Source organism: Pavona decussata, unplaced genomic scaffold (assembly GCF_977016875.1).
Source record: "Pavona decussata unplaced genomic scaffold, jaPavDecu1.1 SCAFFOLD_93, whole genome shotgun sequence".
NCBI lineage: Eukaryota > Metazoa > Cnidaria > Anthozoa > Scleractinia > Agariciidae > Pavona > Pavona decussata.
The window spans coordinates 2,295,515-2,319,590 of record NW_028145510.1 but is presented as its reverse complement, the minus strand read 5'-3'; the positions used below and the strand labels follow the sequence as shown (position 1 = coordinate 2,319,590).

Sequence of the window (24,076 nt, the reverse complement as noted above, 5' to 3'; positions counted from 1 at the left end):
TCCATTGGCCAACACGTCACACGCTGACGGGCAAGCCGGGCAAGAAACAAACAACAGGACAATAGAGCTTTAATAACGAATGAATCTTCATACGTGTTACTATGGAACGCTTCTACGAGGTTTGATCCCCGCAAACAATTTGTACTGGATGAATCCTGTGAAACTCAATATGGTTGCTTCACCCTCGTTATCAAAGCTCAATGATCGTAAACCTGTTCTTTTCGCATATTTTAAACAAAACAGGATATATTCTTTGTCAGAAGCTCTTACTTATGTTGATTTAAATCTTTTTATTGTAACATTAACAATACGACGCCGTGTTGAGCGAACCGGTAAGTCGCGTTCTAACATTTTAGTTCCGCTCCCTTCTCAGCGGGATTTCCGAACGGGCACTGGCCAAACTGGAAAAATAGTTTTTCTGTTTTTGGGTTCTGGTGATAGTCGATTGGAAAATGTCGCTAAATATTAGTTTGTGTACCGGATAGATGACAAATAATAATTAGAAAGTAATATTGTAAAATGTTATTTTCGTGAAAAACTTGGCAGCGAAAAGGTAACTCAATTAATCATACGGACTATTATGTTGAAAAATTGGGCCGGGTTGAATCTTCTATTTACTTTTCGGCAAACTTTAAGAAAACAACTTGCTGGTCTCCTCGCATTGCATACAAACACAACGTAATTGTTTTCAGCTCTAAAGAAAATTAAAAAGGCAATATATGGCGATCCTGACACGAGAGTGTGGCCAATCAGTTGTTGACCGTAGTTTAACCAAAATTGTCAAATCTCGACAAATCTGCGTTTTAGGAATATTGCAGCTGCGTCCACGAAGTGGTAAAAACAATCTCCATGTCTTCGACATTTCACTTCCTGATTTTATTTTTAATCTTTGCTTTCAGTCAAGGTTATTGCCTCAATACAATAAGAGAAAACAATTACTGAAAACTTGTAGTATTAGTAGAAATTTGCATAAGTATTTCGGTAAGGAACAATAATTATTTAATGCTACTGATAAGCTAGCGTAGTTACTGAACGCAATCGTCGACCGTATTTTAGAATTTGTAAAGTTTAAACAATTTGCCGCACTATACTGTACATGCAAACTCTAAGAAAGTTTATTAAGTAGTACCTAATCGATGTCCAAGAAATTTTTTTTCATATTTCTACTAATAAAAAATGGTCAGTTTTCCTTCGAGGCAAGTTTTAAATTACCATAACAACTTCGGCGACTCGAATGCAAAAACATACGCATGTATAGTTAAATGCAATAACCCATGGACTTTCCATGGCTCCAAATATAACTGAAGGACTTATGAAAACAGGCCTGACAGTTATGGTCTGAGTTATCAGTCGACCCAAAGTCAGTTTGGCTCAGACTAAGTTATTTGTTCAACCATCACCAGATACCCTCTTTCGTGCCAAAAGCCTCATAATGGATACAACAAAACGTGAGCTGTAGGCGGTTTTTATAAAGTTGCTACCTGGTTTTAAACCGGTGAGGGTAAAAGACGGAATGAGTTTGCGGAATGGAATGTGGAAAGACGTGCGGAATGGCATAATTATGCAAAATAAGAATTGCGGAATGACATAATTATGCGAGATACGATTTATGCATAATGACTCACAGAAATACATTTAACTGAAAAAGCGCGCCTTTTTTTGGGCGCCAATTTGCAAATACAGCCTTTTTGTAACCATTTCAACCGAAGAATGCATCACAAAAACCCAAACAATGGTATCTTCGAATTCAAACTTTTTTCCTTCGATTCTCATCGCATAGCCGTTGATGCAACATAGCAGCTCGTGGACTTTTATCGTTCGCGAGTGAACACAAGATTTGTAATACATTTGCATTAAAGAGGTTTGTTTATTTACGTAACCTAGTTTCCATTCCACACGAGTCGTCCGCCATTACGGGAGATGTATACAACTCAATCGAAGGCTGGTTAAACTTGACATGTTTCAAGCTTTCACAGCACCTCGCAGGAAAAAGACGTCAGTAAAGAACCGCCTCTGTTTATTTTTGAAACGATTTATGTCACTTGTTGAGGATTTATCTGGTTATGACGAATGTGTTGTGGTTCGGTCATGCTCATTTCCGTTGTTTTACGTTTTATATTAATCAATTTATCATACACAGCCAAACACACACACACGCAAAAAATAAATAAATAAATGAAAACGAAAATAAAAATTTAATCGCAATCTATACCGCAGAACTCTTTCCCCGTATTTTGACGAATTGCTTAGATATTGTTTCTGATAAAATATTGGAGTTGAAAATTTCATTTGTTTCATCAAGATCCTTCCTTCGAAAATAAAAAACCGAAATCTACACGTCAAAATACGGGGAAAGAGTTCTGCGGTATAGATTGCGATTAAATTTTTATTTTCGTTTTCATTTATTTATTTATTTTTTGCGTGTGTGTGTGTGTGTTTGGCTGTGTATGATAAATTGATTAATATAAAACGTAAAACAACGGAAATGAGCATGACCGAACCACAACACATTCGTCATAACCAGATAAATCCTCGACAAGTGACATAAATCGTTTCAAAAATAAACAGAGGCGGTTCTTTACTGTCGTCTTTTTCCTGCGAGGTGCTGTGAAAGCTTGAAACATGTCAAGTTTAACCAGCCTTCGATTGAGTTGTATACATCTCCTGTAATGGCGGACGACTCGTGTGGAATGGAAACCAGGTTACGTAAATAAACAAACCTCTTTAATGCAAATGTATTACAAATCTTGTGTTCACTCGCGAACGATAAAAGTCCACGAGCTGCTATGTTGCATCAACGGCTATGCGGTGAGAATCGAAGGAAAAAAGTTTGAATTCGAAGATACCATTGTTTGGGTTTTTGTGATGCATTCTTCGGTTGAAATGGTTACAAAAAGGCTGTATTTGCAAATTGGCGCCCAAAAAAAGGCGCGCTTTTTCAGTTAAATGTATTTCTGTGAGTCATTATGCATAAATCGTATCTCGCATAATTATGTCATTCCGCAATTCTTATTTTGCATAATTATGCCATTCCGCACGTCTTTCCACATTCCATTCCGCAAACTCATTCCGTCTTTTACCCTCACCGGTTTTAAACACAGCCATAATATATTGGGGGCGGTCCAAATTAATAGTTTTTATAATTAGCGTATTCAGGCTTTTGGAAAATATTATACAAAAGGGCACCTGTGCAGTCATAAAGCTGATTATTTTAACCGAATTTTGATAAGCATGCAGAAAAAAAACATCAGGTTGGTTTTAAAGATTTTAAGGGGGCTTTCTATTTTGTGGGGATTGTTACGATTTTAGGGCAAACAAAACTAAACAAGAATTCTCCTTGTAACTGGTACCATGAAGAAAATATTAGGCCGTTGCACGTTTTTTATAGAAATTTTTCCAGGGCACAAGGGAAGAACTGAAAACAATTTATGGTTAATTTTTGCTTCAAGTTGCAGTTCACTTCCATATCCCGGTCATGAGCATACTCGAATCCAAGGACAGATTGGCAGTTATTTAAAAACATTGAGGACTTAATTAAGAAACTGAACCATTGGCCTTATCACGGTTTTCGACGCCATTTTGACGGGTAGGCAAACAGGCTTGAAATAACAGTATTTGTATGGAAATCCGATGTCAAATAATTTTCATAAAACATCGTTTCTGAAAAATTCATGAATTGGAAACTTTTGGAAAATTTGAGGGATGTGGCTGTACCAGAAAGCGACCAGCCGTGTTTTGAACTTTCCATACATTTGTCTGTATAGCGAAACAGCCGTGAACAGCTACTAAAAATAGTTCGCGGGAAAAAAATACAGGGAAATGTATGGAAAGTTCAAAACACGACTGGACGCTTTCTGGCACAGCTACATTTCCAATTCATGAATTTTTCAGAGACGATGTTTTATGAAAATTGTTTTACATCGGATTTCCATACAAACATTGCTATTTAAAGCCTGTTTGCCTACTCGTCAAAATGGCGTCGAAAACCGTGATAACACCTATTCAGTTTTTTAGGCGATTCCAGTACGGATATATACCTTTTAGTTATTTGTTCTTGTTTGTTTTAATGACGCCAACAATCGACTAGCGTCGACGTAGCCTCTTTTAAGGCCTTTTTTAAAACCCCGATCAACTTGTACCAGTCTCTTGCTTGTACTGAATGTTTTCCTGGTATCCCAAGTTCGTTTCTTGATATGACCGGAAAAAAGCGCGCGAAAACAAGCAAAGAGGCAAAATAGGCTCGATGAAGGAAGAACAGATCTTTCGCTTGCTTACTTTCTCCGCTGCTCTTATATTCTCTCTGGTCGCCCTCTTAACTATCGAGAAATGGTCAGCTCGCAAGACTTTCTAAATTCCGTTTTCATCGGTTCCAGTCTTCACGCGACTCTGGCTGTCGCTCATTGCATGTTGCTCATGTTATCCGGGGATAGTTGAAGCAACTTCTAATTTTAAAAAAGGTATTTTTACACGGTTTATGACTATGCAAGAAAAGAATATCTTAGCAAGGGCACCCACGAGTAACCACGCATTGTTCAGAGATAATTCAGTACTCAGTACTAAATAAATAAATAAATAAATAAATAAATAAATAAATAAATAAATAAATAAATAAATAAGGTTGTGTTGGATAGACCTTATTCCGGAGTAAGAATAAGCGGGATAGCTGTTAAATTTCTCTTTTTAAGTAATTTGGGAAGCTATTCCTGCACACTTCAAGTGCGCTGACACATGATAATTTAAGAGCCGTCTCGTACTCCAGTAACTTCTGAAACCTCTTATGAGGGATTTCTTGTCATCTCCTATTCCGGAGAAGGGTCAATCGAACGCACCCTAAACTAATGTTCTATATTGTCATGCATTTTCTGAACTGAGCTTTATAGAATTATTGTTGCTTATTATCTCTGAAAAATGCGCGATTACTCCTGAGTTTCCTTTGGATTTCAATTGGCCCTTGCTAAGATCTTCTGTTCCCGATTAGTCGTAAAACGCGCAAAAATACCTCTGTATTAAGTGCGCAGAACGTCTGCGCAGTAGCAAAAGGAAAAACCACATCTTGGATTCCACCGTCGGAAAGACCCTGGAGAGGAGGTGGAGTTAACTTGCCAATATTTTAGTTCAAATCTCTTTTACCTTCGACTAACTGGAACGCGAAGGGCTAATTGTCACCTTTACAGACCTCAAACGAAGCAATATGAACCGTTTTGTAGTCTACTCCAAACTTGACTAATTAATTCAGGTATACACCTCAATGTTTGAATGTGAGTCAAAGCTCACATGCATTGTAAATTCGACTTCATTCGAAACAGTACACCTTTTCATTTGTATTTTAGCCCATCGGAAAAATTACGGGCTTTTCTCCGTAAAACGCATGCCCGAACATTTGAGCGTGGACGTCCCGCCCGGGAGGGATGAGGGGTTCTTGTAGGGGGTGTGCTGCGGCTTGCTTCTCCAAACCCTTTACCCTATTTCAGACCAAAATATGTTATTTTCCTGTACCTTTTTTTAGACCTGACCTCTAAACTTCAAACTCATTTACAGACCTGGATTCTAGAATCCATACCCGTTTTTAGACCAAAATGATTATAAAAAATCTATACTTTATTTCAGACCAAAATGGCTCAAGAACTACACTCTTTGGCGCCGCACACATCTATATAGCTTATATAGGTGATACTACCCCCGGAGAGAAAAGGGGGGGAGGCGTGTACGATGAGGAGACTGCATCGAATTTTAACCAACTACGGTGATCAAGCCTTTTATTCGTATAAAAGTATTTCTTCATTTATTTTCAACGCCCGATTTCACTTGTCTAAAGCCCCATTCTCCCCAATAAAACATGTTTAGCTAAACCGGGTTTAACAAAATGAAAATTAATGACGGAAAGCTGAACCATTGGCTTTGACATAGGATTCAAGTAAACGTTAACTTATGCTTTCATTTGTGCTAAATCTGTAGTCGAAAAAATCCGAAAGCAGCTTTTATGAAGGAAACAATTTTAAACTGTGTTTAACTAAACAGCTTTTAAACGTGTTTAAGCCTTGGTGTGAATGGGGCATTAAAGCATGAAATTAGTGCAAACGGCACAACTCTGTCGAAAAACAGTATTTTGCTTTATCTACAACCAAAGGAAAACGGAGGCTTGTGCAAAGCAGCTTTATTCAAGCGGATGGGGACATACCAAGTCCAAACAAAAGATCAAAACCAACCAACCTAAAAACAGTGCCCTAGCAAATACTGCTCGGTAGTTTGCAGCTTTATTGATAATTTCGAAGCGACCAAACGAAGACAACCGAGAAAGTACTGCTCAGTAGCCGTTCTCTTTTAATGGCAATTCTAATCACTCATGATAGCATTTCAGTAATCTAAACAGTTAACCCGATGGGTCAGTTATTAACAGATCGTTTAGACGGTGTTTAACAAAACCACGTTCTAAGCCATTTTTAATATTGCCAACAATCATATCAAAACATTGTCTGCCGCTGATGGTAATTAGAAAACTCCAGTCCGGCCCAGTCTAGAAAACTATTTATCTACTAAAATAGACCACTTATAGACAAATTTAGATGCACAGTGAATGTCTTAAGCCGCGGTTTAAGTTAGACTCTGTTTAAATAACTGGCCCGATGAGTTTCAAAGCAATAGCTTGTGGGGTCGTGTTATAACTTAAACTGAATACGATTCTAATACTAAACTAATTCTAACAAATACTATAAACTAACAACAATGATACTATGATAACAACACTTGTACACTCTAGTAAACAATATATGTCATTCCTGGATCGAAATGTCTGAGGGGATTCAACGTTAAAGTGAACGTTTTGTGGCCCATCACTGTTCAATTAAATTATAACACTAGTGCAATCGCTTATAAGGCTAAGCTCACTTTTTGCAGGTACAACAATTTTATGTGTACGGATTCGAACTGAAACAGTACAAATCTTTCACGGATGTAACCGTCGGTAGTGGCACAAAACTTGCACGGATCTGGACTGCAGTGTTACAAATATAAATAAATAATAATAACCTTTATTTACCCTCGGCAGTGTTTATAGCACAAGTGCCAGTAAGGCCGAGCATTAAACTTTACAAAGAAGTAATTTAAATTCAACACAACACTATTAAAAATCCCAAATGGCAGGAGGCAGACCAGCTGGCTATTTACAAGCGCAGCCGAGGAGTTGAATTAGGGGCTACCGAGAAACAACTCCATCTAGCGGTCAGAGCGGGACTTGAACCCGGGATCTCTGGACTTCGAGTCTGGCGCCCTAACCGCTCGGCCACCGGCGCTACCTACAAGAATTGCACGGATCTGGACCGCTGGGATACAAGACTTACGAGGATCTGAACCGTAGAGATAAAAACTTGTACTGATCTGTACTGTAGTGTACAAGACTTACGCAGATCTGGACTGAGGAATTGCAGTTTGGATCCGTAACAAACGCGTTTACAGCAAAAACGGTAGAGATTTCAGAACAGTACTGAAACAGAACTGTAGCTTTTTCCGAGGCAGGCACAGAACTTGTACAGAGAGTCGAGGTGCAGCGCGGACAAGACCTAACCAGCAACTTTTGCAAGGACACAATGTCAACGGAGCCTCAAGACAAACACACTGTTCGGTTTCCACACCAAAACACTCGTAACAATGAAAGAGGAACGCGTGAAAGTTAATTGCGTGGCCAACACTTTCACTTGAAAGAATTTTACACATCAGTCGCCTTCAGACTCAACAGTTAAATAGGAGTCGTATGCACAAAGCTTTAAAAGGAACGTGGTGGAACCTTTTCTCTTCAAAGATACAATCACGAAGTCTGTCCGAGAAGCTGGACTCTAACGTCAGGCTCATCATTAAGATTAGTAGCGGCTTCTATAAACACCTCCACGGTGGCCTTGTCAAAGTTTGTAAAACGAACAAGATTGACAGAGCTCTTGGGTTCGGCACGGAAAAACTCCAGCGCTGCGGAGAAAAGAACCTTTGCACAGCGCGTCTTAGGGAATCCAAATATGCCACTGCTAATGGCGGGGATAGCTACGCTGGTGAGCTGTCTCGTGTGACATTCGGACAGTGAGTTGTACAAAGCGCTATGAAGGCTGTTGTCTTCGTCTTTTTGGCCTCCTTCCCACACTGGGCCTAACAGAAACAACAACAGCAAAAGAAAAAATATATGAGTTTATTGCCCGTAGACTGAGAGCCGTCTCTTAAGCAACAGAAAGATGATCAGGGAGAAATTTATATTGGCACGATCTACAAGCAGTGGTCACCAGTCCCTCGTTCGCGGCATTGCTGCCCGGTACTTGTACTTCCTGTGTTCCTGCATAACTAGTCTGTGCGCGGACAAATAAACCTTAACCTTAAACAGGATTCCCTTGGACAGCGTGTTAAAAGTTCCATTTTGCTGTTCCTTTCACACCTTCCCAATGTCCCAGCGTTACTACAACAGATCTAAACCCCTCCTCGAATGTGTGTGTGTGTGTGTGTCTGTGTTTCGAAACGCCCCTTGGGGGCCGAGAGCGAAGAGAGGCGCCTGTATTCGCAGGCTATCTACACAACCGAAGGAGAATTCATCCGATCACTCTCCTTGGTTATCAGTGCTGTTGGACAGGAAAATGCGTTTATGCAGGAGTTACAAAACAGTGTGTTCGTCGTAGGGGCGAGATTGTACGACACAACGTTGATTGGATGAATGGATCTTGACTGTGATCTTGGGCATGGGACGCGTATCTGGCATCCCCCGCAGATTTTGCAGAGGCGGATGACATCTACACCAACTTGGCAAAGGAGAGAGAGCCTGGTGACATCGAACGCACTCCCTAATCTTTGATTATTACCAGTATTAATACCAATAACACTAACAATACCGACTATCACTACGACTACTGCTTACACTACTACCATCAGTAGCACCACTGCCATTACCGCTACCACTAACCCTTCACTAACATTTATGACCACTACCACTAATACAACCACTACCAATTGACCCCTACCAGTCTACCACTAGCACTACCATACCACGGCCACTGCCAATACTAGCACCACAACTGACACTAACCACTACCGACCAATACCACTACCAGTTACACTAACACCACCATGAATACCAACACTACTAACCTTATCCCCAGTAAATAATTATTATACAGAGCCTCCTCTGCATTGCCTTTCAAGATGGCAGCTAGTCAGGAGACTGCTCTGGTCAAGGCCAGATCGTGTGGTAACAAAACTTATCTGCAAAAATTTTGGAGACTTTTTGCACGTGACCTTGTCATTAAAAGATAGTGGACAAAGTTAAATGCCAAGGAAAAAAAGAAAAAGAAAAACAACAGCCTGGGACAAGGATGAAAATGACAGCAAAAGTTTAGCGTGAGTTTCCATTGTTGTGGCAGGTCATGTGACAAAAATTTCCAAGACTTACATTTGGAAATTTTGTACCATTGACCTTCTGGTCCTCGCTATCGCTTTCTTCCATCCAGCTGCTATCTTGAAAGAGTCACACCAAGAATGCCCCAGGGGGAAAGTTGTAAACACTAGCAGTTAATTAACCATGGTCAAAAGGGAAAAAAAAATAAGAAAAGTTCGGTAAAGATAAGATTTTACTTTGAGAGCTAAAGATGATAAGTTTTTTTGTGAGTTTACTATATAAAAAAAAACTAAACTTTCAAGTCTTTTTTAAAGTGGTGTATGTGGAAACTGGTTGGCACTTTGTGTCTGTCCTTTGTTTGTTTGTTTGTTTGTTAGAATGTGTGACATCCAGGAAAACCAATTCACCTGATAGTTTCTGTTAGTATATAGAAAACTGATTTAGTAACCTCAGACTCACAGAAACTCAGCAGCTTTGAGCAGACTTTGAACAGCTTTGAACATACTTTTCTTCTTCTTTTTTTATGTTTGACCATGACTGATTACATGTAAATCTCAATGAAACTAGTTGTGTGGGCTGTCTCGGCAATCCAGTTTCAACTAATAAGTTCTTACCCACTGTATGGATGACTATTTTACATGGCAGATTTCCAGGACCAGTCACTGCAATCCCACCAGTCTTTACAGGACCATACTTAGTTACATACTCATCACTTTCGACTTGTATTTGATTCCCACCACTCTTAACTATGGCTCCAGCAACCTGTGACAATGACAAAAGGTCTTGCTTTATTACCCAAAAACTGCCAAGAGCTGTCTCTCCTGAGAAGCTCTGCTCAGTCGCCCTCCCATGTACTGCCCCTTCCGAAAAAAAAAAAATCACTTTATTTAAAAGTCAACGTCTTTAGTGCAGAGCACTAATTGGGGACACTTTCCAAATCGAATTGGAATTTTTAGAAGTGTTGGTTTTTGAAAATCAAAGTCCTTTAAAATAATTATTATGAATAAAAATATAGGGCCAGCCATTACTGTCCAATATTATTCATAATATTTTTTTAGAGGAGAATCTGATGTATATACTCCCTCGACATAGAAAAGAAATCAGTTGCTTACCCCTCCACCATGCTTTAACCAAGAGTTTGCCGCATTCACAACTGCATCAACATTTTCTTTTGTCAAATCATTCTGTACAACTGTAATATCAAAAGATGAGAAAAACAAGATTACATTAAATCTGTGCATGTAACAATCAAAGAACATGATATTAATCAAATGTTATGTTGTGGAAAACAATGGGTGCAAAGTCCATTTAATAATGGCAGAAAAACCATTCAAAGTACAAAGAAATAATAAATTATATATTATTCAGGCTTGGATATAGGATTCAAACTGAAATGATATCCCAGTGATAATGGTGGCACCTTGCTGTATCAGTATTTAGCTATCATGATGGTCATAGTCCACTGGGAGCTGGTCAATTTGTGAATTTGTAAATAAATATACCTGAAGTATATACTTTAGACATTGGAATAAACGAAAGTGAAAATCAAATATGTGAAATGTCATGTAATTAATATGTGAAACTGTTGATGAAAGGTTTCAATGAAGATCATAGTAAGCTTGTGAAATAAATGTGATGGTAAATTTCAAGCCCGATGAATGAATGGTGTATTATTCTAGAAAGTGACACAGGCATACTTGGAAAAAAGAAATCTGAGTGCTCCTATTAGGAGTCGAACCAAAGACCTTCCGATTACTAGTTCGGATGCTCTAATTGAAAGGTCTTGGGTCCGACTCCTGATAGGAGCACTCAGATTTCTTATTTCCAAGTATGCCTGTGTCACTTTCTAGAATAATAAACCATTCATTCATCAGGCTTGAAATTTACCATCACATATATTTCACTTCATTCATAGTAAGCTGTTATGAAGCCCGGGGGGGGGGGGGGGGGAGTTACTTCCTTATAAGAGGCTAATGAGGATGTGCCGCTGGATGGGGTCGCATTTTCACGACTGGATTGACTAGAATGGGGTCGCATTTTCAATAGAGTTACTAGAATGGGGTCGCACATTTTCCGATTTTTGGGGTGAGAAAATTCTATTAAGTAGGGATTCAAGTTAAAAAGTTCAGAAAGTTGTTGTTTATTAAACGTAACAATCACCTCGCATTACATTCCATTCTTGAAAGTAGATGCATGAATAGAAAGTGACTAAGTTGGGATCGCAAAAATTACATTTTCCCGAAAAGTGACTAAGATGGGGTCTATAACTGGCCACAAAATACACTATAATGGGGCAGGGGCTCTGAGAGGCCAGCGGCACATACCCAGCAAAACTTAACCCAAGTACCCCCCCCCCCCCCCCTCCGGGTTATGAAGTATGTAACGCAACTTATATGGAGTTGCAAAAAGAACACTGGAAAAAATCTAGGCTTGAACAGGATTCAACAAACAAAGACTGTCAAGGCTGTGAACAGAAAATTGACAGAAATTACAGCTGCTCATTGTAAATTGTCCTCTGTTTGTGTCCAAACATATTTGAAACAAATCTGGTAATTCTAGTGGAGGTTATCAAAATTCTTGCTACCTTCTATCCTTTTACTTGATTTCTTATCAACTGAGGAAAACGTTACCGCAGCATGAACTGTACCCTACAAATTTAATGAACAAATTATAAAGTTAAAACCAACAAAGCAATAATTCCACTTTACATAAAAAAAATCCCTCATTACTCTTGTTAATTTGCACAATATGTTATGCAATTCCCCATATTTTGACATAATGCAGTTTACTGGATCTAAGGAAAATAGGACTTCTGCTCATATATTTATCACAGAATGTTTCAGTGGCAAATTATTTGGTGACTAATTTATCAGTCAAAATCCAAGAGTGCCCATCTCTCCCCTCCCCCCTTCAACCAGATCAAATGCATTTGATGTGAGGTGCTCTGTGTCAGGAATTTGATGTGAAATTCAACTTAGATAAATTTTCAAGGTTGAAACTGCAACTTTTTTGTGCCTTCTCTCACTGACAATTTGAGTAATTGTCTTTAAATACTTTACAAGTTTGACCAGCTACAAAAAATGTTAAAAATTAAACATTGCTGGATATTTTAGTGTTTTCTAAGCACTCACACACAAGTTTGTAAATTTTGTTTGCTATATTATTCTAAACTGAATAGAAGATGGTTTCCCATGTCCTACAAGAAAATGATGCACTTTGAGGTCTACAAAAGCAATACAGTTGCTGGTGGCTTGTGCATCCACTAGCTGTTTTTCTAGACCTCATGTGTGCATTTTTCTCATAAAACATATATACGAAAACCAACTTCAATTTGGTACAAAAATATAACAATAATTATCTAGAGGGTGGGGAATTTGACGCACTGTGAAGCCTTAACTGATGGGGCATGTGACCATGGAAACTGCCAACACAGAGGGGAATTTGACGAAAAATACCTAGGGTTGGGAGCTCTTGGATTTGACTGATACATAACTCTAAATAGTTTTGGGAGCCACAAACAATCTTGGATAGAATCAAAAAAGAAATTACTCCCCCCCCCAACCCTCCACCCTCCTCCAACATCAATGATAAATTCACACACAAAGCAAAACGCATCATTTTTCCATCATTGAATTGGGGGGGGGGGGGGGGAGGGGTGATCTTAATTTATCATTTGCATTGTCCAAGATTATAGGTAGGTAAGGCCTGGTTCAGACACCATACTTCACATGAGCGGAATCAAATTCAATGAATTAAGTTCATGCAAAGTACGGCATCTGAATCAATTCAGAATGGCCAATCAAATTCAGAATGGCTCAGCCGGGAATAACGGCTGTGGACCGGCTTTGATTCAGATGCCGTAATTAACATGAGACGAATCAAATTCACAAATATTATTATTACAAATCGGCAATTTTCTTCAGTCAGTAAGCTTCAGTGAATTAATTATTGCTGAAAAAAGTTTGGCATCTGAATCCATTCAGCCAGGATTAATTAATCTGGGTCGGTCAAAAATTTATTTGAATTTGATAATTCAATGGCTCATGTGAAGTACAGCGTCTGAACTGGGCCTAATTTTTGGCAACTCTCAGGTCACCAGGAACCAATAATAGTTTGGAAAGATTTCTGCACAACACCATACATCAGTTTTTTTAACGTAGCATGTGTGCTTCCCAACCTAGTTCCTATTGGCGTCTTCATGGTTCATTTCTCAACATACGCATGGCCGTGCGTCCATCAGATGACATGTGCAAGTCAGATGGGAAAGCATGCGCATGCTATGTTTTAAGAAACTTTTTACAGAGACAACACTATAAAAGAATGTATATTTATAAGAGCTTGTCGTAGTTTAATGAAACTTTAAGATTAACCAATATGAGAAACCACAGCACATTGAGAGACGTTTGTAATTAATCAGGAACAAAACCTGTTTTCCAGGGCTTAATTACTTTATTTTCACTAGGTTATAAAAGAATTGGTTCAAGCTTTTAGCTGTGTCCCAAATTTTTTTTCCAGTGAGAAATCCAATATTAATGAGTTAATTTTTAATATCTCTTCCATTTCTAGCCTTACCCAACTTATTCAACTTTATTCATTAATTTTTATAGTTATTTAAGCTTAATTTTTTGCAGTTCCTTTTTAATATTGAGTGAAGTTGGTGCGATATCTGCAAAGATTTTACCGACGAAATAAATGTAGATACCCAGAAGAATCCCCTCTACAATGGACGCGTTTGGACTGGTTTTTACTATTTTAGAGAGGAATTAGTGTGAAGGGTCAAGTGGACAGGAATGTCGCTGCGTGAACCGACTCCCCGCCGCGATCATTCACAAATATCAACTACATTCCAAACTTTGAATAAATGAAATTTTACCAACCCCTTGGCCTGAATGACATCTGAGAAGAACAAGCCCAGCCCTACTGCCAGTACCTGTGAACACTCTGACTATAGAACGACAAGCCCTCAAGTAGACCATGTCTTTCAACAGCTAGCATCCTACAGGTACATGTTTTTTCAATTTTTCCACTTGGACGTCCAGGGACTCGGTTGGACTCGGTGAAACTGGATATTGTCAGCGTCAACCGCTATTTTCACCGCCTACGTCATGTACAAAGTATATACCATCCCGGGATTTTTGTTTTGTTTTGTTTTGTTTTGTTTTTGTTTTTTCGTTGAAGATCAATCGAACCCGGCCCTCAAATAACCAAGTCAGGAACTTTAATAGCGTTCTTTCTTTTAATCCATGGAAAATAATACATAACAATCAGGCAAATATGGCTCTGTTCCCATAAAAATGCATTAACGCAGTGAACGCGGGGCAAGTGCATGTGCACATAGTACGGTCTCTCGCCTCTCGAGATGCAATGCACGATTTTCATCTATTTTTTTACGCGATAATTTGCGGATCCTTGCTATCTCTCTTAAAGAAGGACGATTTGGTCGACGCCCCTATCTACAAATCAGCGATCTGCGAAGTGTCAAAATTACACCTGGGAATTGCGTGACAAGACGCGAGATTACTTTTAGCGCGCGCGTGCTCGCCATGCAGAACAAGGCTTTTCTGTGATGTGAGGAACGGCGCGTGTCGCTTGTTTCCATTTATCTAAATGGCGGCCATGTATTCTCTGTTTCTATTCGCTGTGTTGTATCTAGGTACACCAAGCAGGGCACAAAATAGAAAGAGAATACTTGTCCTTGGAGGTGATGGTATGCTAGGGAGCGAAACAGTGGCTCGATTGAAGCTCAGGGGACACGACATCACCATTTTGCATCGAGGGAAGTGGTACTGGGATTCGTCGATTCGAATTAAGCCCTGGGTGAACTTCGTGCAGTGCGATCGCGACCGATTCAATATGTGTGCTGATCAACTGGGAGATATTACAAGGGAAAAAGGCATGTTTGATGCGGTGATCGACTTCAGCGGCTACAGACCCAGCCAGATCAAGGTAAACATGAAACAGTCGCTCTTTGTTTTAAACTCCTTGTTACACAAATTATTTGACTTTGTCTTGATCTTGTGCCAGATCGCACAGATTGAAGTAGCAAGCCCTCAAAATTTTAAAAATATTTGTTCCTTCACGGTTGGAGTACAGTCGGTTCAATTGGTATCAATGTATCATACATGCATAATAATTTTCACCAAATTACAGGATATCGCTTGCGTGACACAAAACCCAAGCGCGCGCTGCTTGTAGTCACCTCTCGGTTAAAGGGGCAGTGTCACCTATTTTCGGTTTAACTCTGAATTACCAAAAATACATTTGTATCTTTGGAAACGTTAAAACGATGGTCCAGTTTTGTTAACAATGACCCTCCTAGTGAACAGAAAAATATATTATTATCTTTGGGTGAGGATGAGTAACATGGAAATGGATTGCAACTTGAAAAAAAATGGCTAACTTTTTCAAGTTCTCCCATTGTATTTTAAAGAATTCACTAAAAACTGATTGCAGTTTGTTTTTCCGCTGAGAAAGCACTTAACATTTACGTCCTAGTAGTGCTTTAAGAGTAATTTAGTGTTCGAGAAAGTATTCCGGCATTGTAAAATATTCAGTGAGCAGTTTTGACCAAAAGATGGCAAAATCGCCATGACAGTGCCCCTTCAAAATTATATATATACGTTGCAACAATTTTTATTGGCAAATTAAATGGTTGCAGGAAAGTAATATAAGCAATTTTTTGTGCTTCACCATTGTAACTTTCTATGTTTGTATGTCGTGGTGAATAAATAAATATATATATAAAAAAATAGATAAATAAATAAATAAAATAAATATCTTGCTTTTTTAAAAGAAAGAAAAAGAAAGATAAAAGGGAAGAGAAGGGAAGGAAGAGAAGCATGCTCTTCGCGCTTTCATTCAGCGAATAACACTTTCCAGATTCTCAGACTCAACCTGTGACTAAAAAGAGTCTTTTCTCTTCGTCCAGCTGCCGCCACTTCACCACTTACTGGACGCTCATACTGTATTCTTTCTCTTTCATTTAATTAAGATAAACCGGTGTCGTCGGTGTTTTGTGTTCAGTGTCAGCCTCAGTTTGGTGTGCGAACACTGGATCTGGCTTCCCTATACTCTAGAGGCGTTTCTCGCGCGCAACCACGCACGACCTTAGTGCCCTTCTTTTCTTTGGTTTTGAGAATGTTTTGTGTGAAGGAAAACTCACAATGGGAAATCGGGTTTTCCTGGATGTTTGGCGTAAAAATCTAGTGAAAATAAAGTTTTGGCGGCGGGGCCGCCACGAGTGTCGTAAGCCGCGAGAAAATAGACTTCAAAATAGAAAAGGGAAAATAGATTTTTCAAATCGCCTTTTCTCTATTGCTCTCGCAGCTTTGCTGCTTGTTCGCTCAACTTTTGTCCAACATCCCGAATCATCCTATACCATTCCACTCGCGGAATTGCTGCTTATTCGCCCAACATCCCGCCAGCTACGCAGGCTAGCGAAAACTCGCCGTTCGTTTTCGCTCGCTAGTAGAGATATTCTCTTGTGTCGTTTGTTGAATTAGCCAGTGTGGCCCGTATTGGAAAATGTTGTTTTCGTTTATGTTCGTTTCAAGTTAATGGACCTAATTTCCCCTGTCTATACGCCACGCTGGTTCAATAACACCATTCGATCAGCCGCTCCTCGAAAGCGCGCTAGAGAACCTTTCACTGACGTAGGGTATGGACACAGCTGAGTCACGGTCAAAGCGGAGATAAAACTTGGGCTTTTCAAAATGACCACCATATCCAACGGTTTTTCCTGACTAGTGGCAAAATCATAGCTATAAATAATTGTTTAGCTCGGCGCTGGGTGGACGTTTAAACTTTGCAACCACTGACTTTGATAACTGAGTGTATCTCTGAAAGAAATGAGACATCATGTTTCAGTAGCCTGGTATAAGTAAATGATAAATGAAGTGTATGGCATAACGATATTTAAATAAAACACTTTTGAGACATCAGTTTTTTTCGTTTTTTACAACTTTTTAAGATCGCTGGAGAATGATCTCAATTATTTATTTATTTATTCATTCGAAACTTTCACAACCTCAGGGAATTCTCCGCGATTAAAAAAAATTAAGTGCGCTCAAAGGTTATGTCACCTTTCCTCTTGTTTTCGCGAAAATTTCGGGTATTGTAAGTTATTTTCAACGTTTTGTGCCTTTTATTCAGGACTTTATGAAAAAGATGCGAAGCAAGATTCGGCTATACATATACATCAGTACTGACTCGGTATACGAGGTCTGTAAGGAACCTTCTCATGAGGGGCCCACGCTTGAGGAGGACGCGGTGCGCCCAGAGGATCCAGAAGAACGAGAGGCCTTTGCTCAGAGGGACCCCTACGGAAGCAATAAGCTGGACTGTAAGTAACATTTTAGTGCATTGGACACTATGCAAAAACTGAACGTTTTATACTTTTTGGTTTTATTGAACTTATGAAGTATGGTTTTAATAATGCAGTGGAACCTCGCTTTAAGTGGAACACCCGCTCATTATGGACCATTAAGTTTGTCCCGACGAAACACTCATATATTTTCTCTAACATTAGACACCGGTTAATACGGCGACAACGGACACTTCTGTGACTCAACTGACACGCTCTCATCAGTACAAATTTAAGTTCCTTTTACGGACACTGATTATCTGCGCACTTTATAAACTACCTAACATTCAGTCGGTCTGGCTGAACCACAAACTGAAAATGTCAGCGCGGAGAAAAGTCTTGGACTACTTTACTGATGATTACGTTCAGTTGTCAGTCGCATTTGAAGCACTGAGAGAACATTAATTTAAGTGCGAGACTATTTGAATGGACGTACGTTAAGACAAACATCGTTCTGTTGCTTTTAAATTTTATACTTTAGTCTTTGTATCGAGAAAGCATGTGTCCGTGATATTTATTCTGAGAGCTCGGACAACAGGATAATACGGACACTTTTGCGTGTCCCTTCAGCCTCCGTGTTAACAGGGTTCCACTGTGCTACTGTTAAAAAGATGTTTTAATCTGTCCGCCTGTCACGAGCGTGTGACAAGAGAAGGACATTCGATTAGCTGACTACAAACCAATCCATAACAGCAGTCGAATGTTGTCTATATTTTAAAACTTTCTGTTTAAAATTAGTTAACATTTCGCTCGTTCATTTTTACATTATCATTATATCACCACCGCCATCATCATCATCATCATCATCATCATCATCATCATCATCATCATCATCATCATCATCATCATCGTCATCATCATCATCATCATCATCATCATCATCTCCATTGTCATCATCATCATCATCATCGTCATCATCATCATCATCATCATCATTGTCATCGTCATCATCGTCATCATCATTGTCATCATCATTATCATCATCATCATCATCATCTCCATTGTCATCATCATCATCGTCATCATCATCATCATCATCATTGTCATCGTCATCATCGTCATCATCATCGTCATCATTGTCATCATCATCATGGTCATCATCGTCGTCATCATCATCATCATCGCAGTCGGCATCACCATTATCAACACCATCAACATCACCATTATCACTATCCTCCCCATCATTGCTCGCTCAATTTATGGGGGACCGCTCTTGAAGAGTAAACTGCAAAATTAATGTTCTTAGATGATACACCTCCAGTCATAAAGCGGTTTCACTTTCTACTGAGTTCATAAAACCAAACCCAAGGAAACCAAAAAATCAAATAACACAACGAACCAATCAAGCCTGATAATAGATATTTTACTAGATCGGGAAGTCTCGCGCAAAGATGATCACGGCGTGTTTTGGTACGCGTTCTGTCACGGGCAATAGACATTCTACCATCCATGGCCCTGTTTGGTTCCGAAAGTGACTCAACCGCACTAATTGAACGTTGTTCATGCAGGTGAAGAAGCCATCAAGAGGGAAAACGAACTATGGAACATCCCCTACGTGATTCTGCGGCTCCCAGATGTCATTGGATTGCGTGACAACACTGATCGCTTCTGGAGCTATCTTCTGTGGCTTCGTTTTCACGACATTTTGGATCGACCGATCAACCTACCACCGAGTCTCCATGACAGGCCTCTGAGCTTTGCCTTCGCTGAAGATGTGGCAAATCTCTTAATACTTCTGCCTGAGTACACCGACGGCAGCGTCTTCAACTTCGCGTACAACCTCGCGTTTCGCGAGACTGTCACGCTAGAAGAAATGCTGCGAATCATGGCCAAACATCTTGGTATATTAGAGGTTAAGTTCGACAAGTCACACGAGGGCGGTCCTCGTTATTTCCCATCTGTAAGCCGTGGCCCGTTGGACATTTCCATGGCGTTGGACTACCTGAAGTGGAACCCGCATAAGCTTGAGATTGGAGTTAAGAAGACGGTGCAGTTTTACGAGTACGCAATGCGCTCCTCTGATTTTAAGGCCCAGCGAAAAGAGATCCTCGACAGATTCAGGGTTCCTCCTCATGCTATGGGGGCCTTTAAACAGCGACTAAAGGACGTTTATGGCATAGATTATGACAGGGTAATGGTCAAAGATGAGTTATGACAAAATATTGCTTGCTCATAGATTTCAGTTTTAATTAGATTTCACGCTTTTAATCGTGGATTAACATTTCGCCTAAGAGAGGAAAGTTAATTGTGAAAATAATTTGCAACGATAATTGGTTTTAGAGTTTAAAACTGTCTCTATAAATGTATTATTTTTGTTTAGCGGATGTTTGGTTGAACATAGCTCATACTCGTCCCTAGGGAACGATGTTGATGCAGTTCAAATTTTGGCACGCCTTAAGGTAAAACTTTAAGAGATCGTCCGCTCTTGAGAGAAATGATGTTGTATTGCTAAAATTACTGTCTCACGTAAGCTTTTTTTGGAAAACATGGAAATAAAATGATTATCACCTATTTCGCCTTCAAATTTTCCGCACGACGCCATTTTGGATTTTGCGACGTCATTCGATTACCTTTATGTTGCACACAAGAGGCCAACCCTCGTTCCCAGGGTCCTCTCTCTTCTTCCCTGGAGGGAGGAAGAGAGAAGACCCTGGGAATGAGGTTATCTGTTTATGTCTGACAGCAACGTTACCTTAAGAGGTAAATTTTGAAATGGCCGCGCACGAGAAATTCAAAAGCTAAAATAGGCGATACTCATATCCGTTTTTGCACACAAACTTTACACTTGTTTAAAAAAGGAATTGGAATTGACTCGTACAATTTATTTCGACAATTTAATGTCAATTTGTTATAGCAAGGCAGAATCTCTTCAATTTGACACCGCCGGCGAGTTCGCCTCACCTACACTACTTTCTCTTAAACCCGTGGTTACCAACAGTTTATCAACCACTGGAAAGATCTGGTAAGCTACGCAAACTCAGTGTTCCACCGTCCGCCGGCTGTGGTCATTTAGCCTCTCGTTTATAAGCGAGGTCCTTCCGTTGGTCCTATTGTGGAATAACAATAAACGAAACAACGAAAGTCGTGAGGTTTCGAGTTCTAATTTCCCGAAACTATTCAACTATATCCGCGTGGAGATTTAGGGATCTGAGATTCAGCGAGGCTGCCATGATCACCTCGTGTACTGTCATTCCGGGAAGAAAGACAAGTCTTTCCCAGTCCTTCACTTCTCTTCTTTGACCAAGGAGGGCGGGGTCGCTACCTAAGACGAAAGTTCCCGAGTTTGGCTTGAAGTAGGACCAATTAAACGCACCGTTTACGTTAAGTTTACATTGTCGTGACAGTAAAACCAATTTCCTTGTGGAGGCTTGTTGAATTAGACTTCCACGAGAAACAAACAAACAGACAATAAAAAGCTACAAAGCATGTCTGCAAGGGTGGTTGAATTTTGTCATCTTATCACCTAGCACACGGGAAATTTATTTGTCCGAGATTGAACGTACGCAAACACAAGCGCAGTGAGAATGGCTCTGTTTGTAGTGTGCTTCTACAGTACTCTGCATACCACTGGCATTGTTTTCCCCAAAACCGACCATCAAAGCTACGAAGTGCGAACAATACCACAAGTTACACAGGCCATCCCTGTCCAAGCCCGATCCAGGACTGTCAGGCTATGCCCATAAAATGTTTCTTTCTCCTCGTTCCCCAGTTTTTCCAAGAAGTAAAAGTAAGAAAAGTTTCGGATGCTTTCTCTTGGGTGTTCCCGAATCTGATATACACGGCCGTCCTCATAACGGCTTATAGGGGATACCCTCAGTTGAAAGAGTCAACTGCTCTGAGAAGACTGATCAGGGAGCTGGCTTTTCACTGAACGATGTGGAAACGTATCCACTCAAGTCTCGCTGGAGTAAAGGAGACTGAATGCGAAGCGTCTCAGTTTTCTTTGAGTCCGTTGAGCAATTGCTGACTGACTTTCAGTGTTTTATGCACAGTGCAGCTTGTCAGGGCCGGGTTACAAGGGAAGTAAAATTGTGACAGGAACGAAACGCAAAAATTTGTATGTGCCCTCTTCGGGACATATCGCAAAAGATTTTGTGTATTTACCAACCCTCGCCTCTGACTCATGCTAAACTAACAAGTGTCCACCGGAAAAAAATAGCTGACTTGTACCCGAGGTAGGCTCGATTACCAGCTGCTGTTCGGGAAAATGAGACCGCGGGCGGGGAGGAATAGCCGGACCCGTGGGAGCGGCGGAAATCGAGCCTATACCCGAGGCAGCTCTCAAGGTGAGTCACCTCACCACCAACAAGCTCAGCAGGAAAAGTTTCTTATGTGCTAGATTATTGTGCCAAAAGTGGGCAACAAGCTTTGAAAACGGACTCTGAGAAAGTCTTTGTTGAGGGAAAGTCCAGTTTGACCCAAGACCGAAAGAAACATTTTACAGAAAGAACAAGATCAGAAGGGAACTCCACACCCGGACTTCGAACCCACCACGCCAACAGATCAAGAACACTCTTACATTACTGATCTACCCTTCAACTTTATTGGCTGGCGTCAGTAATCAATAACAAGCAAGTAAATAAGTGAGTTAATAGGTAGTGTTACTCGAGAAAAAGGTGAGAAATGACATCACATTCTTTTCACAGTTATTCTCAACGTGGGGTCGTGGATCACTAGCCTCCCTCCCAAACCCTCTTTGGGCTCGTCACGCAATCTTTCCTCCCCAACGATGAGGAGGAAGGATCGCGTGACGAGCCAAAAGAGCGTCTGCGAAAGTGGCTAGTGGATCACATATACTAGCACAGTATTTCAACTAAGGGCGTACAAGGTCTTTGCAGGCTTTCCCTTTAAGAGCCGGTGTAAGGGATTAGAGTCTGAGAGCGGCAGATGGTGGGGACGTGGGGACGGAGAAAAGATCGAAACGGGTGCGAAAAAAATCGACGAATGGAAGAAGGGTAAAACAGTAATCGAATTTTTTTTTCATCCGTTTTTGCTTTTCCCTCGGCTCCCGGGTTTTCAGGATGCGGCGACCAAAATATTCATGTTAACTGAAACTTACTTACTGGAGACTTGTTAGAGAACGGAGTCTTGTAAAATAAACCGATACCATTATTTATTGCCTCTGACCAAATAGGACAGATTGTTTCATTTATGAAGTATGATGTCACAATTTCAAAGCTCACTGTCCTAACAGGTAACATTTACAACTGAAGGTTAACAACCACTAACATTTCAAAACAAACAAGACTGCGAAGTCTTAATTCAAAAACCGTTGCATCTTTTTTTTAAGACTGTCAACAACGAGTCGTTTTCATTTGTTTAGTTTTTTCCGACGAGTTTAAAAAATTTAATTACTTGTTACCAAAACACTCGTGAAGTTGGCCTGCAAGTTAGCTCTCGGGGGGTGGGGGGGGGGGGGAGGAGGAGGAGGGGATCTTCTCACCTCCCCCAAGAGCTTGCTCGTAGGCTATTGTGAAGTGTGTTAAGCAACGTCGTTCCCAGGGTCTCCTCTTCAAGTCCCGCTCCCTGGAAGGTGAGGAGAGAACCTGGGAACGAGGTTGAAGCTCAAGTACACGTTAAAATGGCCTCGCCCGCTAGCCCATACGGCTAATACTCGTTTCCATATCTCAAACTGACTTTGGACACTCAGAGCAAGCTAAGTTTGAGCTCGTTGTCGACAGTCAAAAGAAAACGCCTCAACGGTACAATTTAAACATGAGTAGCGACAAAAGGCAAGGCCTCAAAATGTTTGCCAAAAATTCACTTGGCGACGATTTTACAAGCGCGATATTACGACCCGCTTCTGAACGCTGCGAAATAACAGACGCTGCTGAACGATCTAGTAAAATATCTAATGCCTACGTCAATTAGTTTGCACAAGTTAAAAAAAGAATCGCAAAAAAGATGCCATTTTAACTGTTTGTAACTGCATTCAACAGTGCCTGCAAGCGCATCCGGTTGAAACAAAACAGAAAAACGCACGAACTCGTTTCGCGAAAGTCCCGATATGTCACTGGCCCAACAGCTACTTCACGCGTACACAATAATTCTCAATATCAACCGATTCAATTGCTATTAATTTTCTGGAACGTATCAGGCAAGTTCCCACTACAAAAAATTATCACAAATTCACTGAAGTTTTTTCGCATCCGGTGGTTATCGAGACTTACGAGAAACTGGATTCTCGTGGTAGCAGGTTACATGAGTTTTCAATTGAGTGTCGAAAGGAATCGAGCTTCCTTTGATTTTGCTTTCCTACGCTCCTTGATTGGTTAGAAAAACTCGCGCCATTTTCTCAGCCAATGAGACGAAACCAATCCTGACTTGTTCGCACGTGTTTTTCCCGCGCTTGG

The 24,076-nt window shown here is 40.3% G+C and overlaps 2 protein-coding genes across 2 annotated transcripts; one reads left to right on the top strand and one right to left on the bottom strand.

Moving 5' to 3' along the window:
• Window positions 1–5,739: 5,739 nt before the first annotated feature.
• On the bottom strand, window positions 5,740–14,436 carry LOC146473576 (uncharacterized). The gene is made up of 5 exons (XM_085118299.1): window positions 14,239–14,436; window positions 11,946–12,009; window positions 10,474–10,553; window positions 9,976–10,123; window positions 5,740–8,130 (listed from the first exon to the last, which is right to left on the bottom strand). Exons 1-5 carry the CDS (start codon window positions 14,335–14,337, stop codon window positions 7,802–7,804), a joined length of 720 nt encoding a protein of 239 aa, XP_084974425.1. The 5' UTR covers window positions 14,338–14,436; the 3' UTR covers window positions 5,740–7,801.
• Window positions 14,437–14,876: 440 nt separating this feature from the next.
• LOC146473575 (uncharacterized) lies at window positions 14,877–23,698 on the top strand. Its single transcript, XM_085118298.1, has 3 exons — window positions 14,877–15,307; window positions 17,513–17,702; window positions 19,232–23,698. Exons 1-3 carry the CDS (start codon window positions 14,969–14,971, stop codon window positions 19,876–19,878), a joined length of 1,176 nt encoding a protein of 391 aa, XP_084974424.1. The 5' UTR covers window positions 14,877–14,968; the 3' UTR covers window positions 19,879–23,698.
• The last annotated feature ends 378 nt before the right edge of the window (window positions 23,699–24,076 follow it).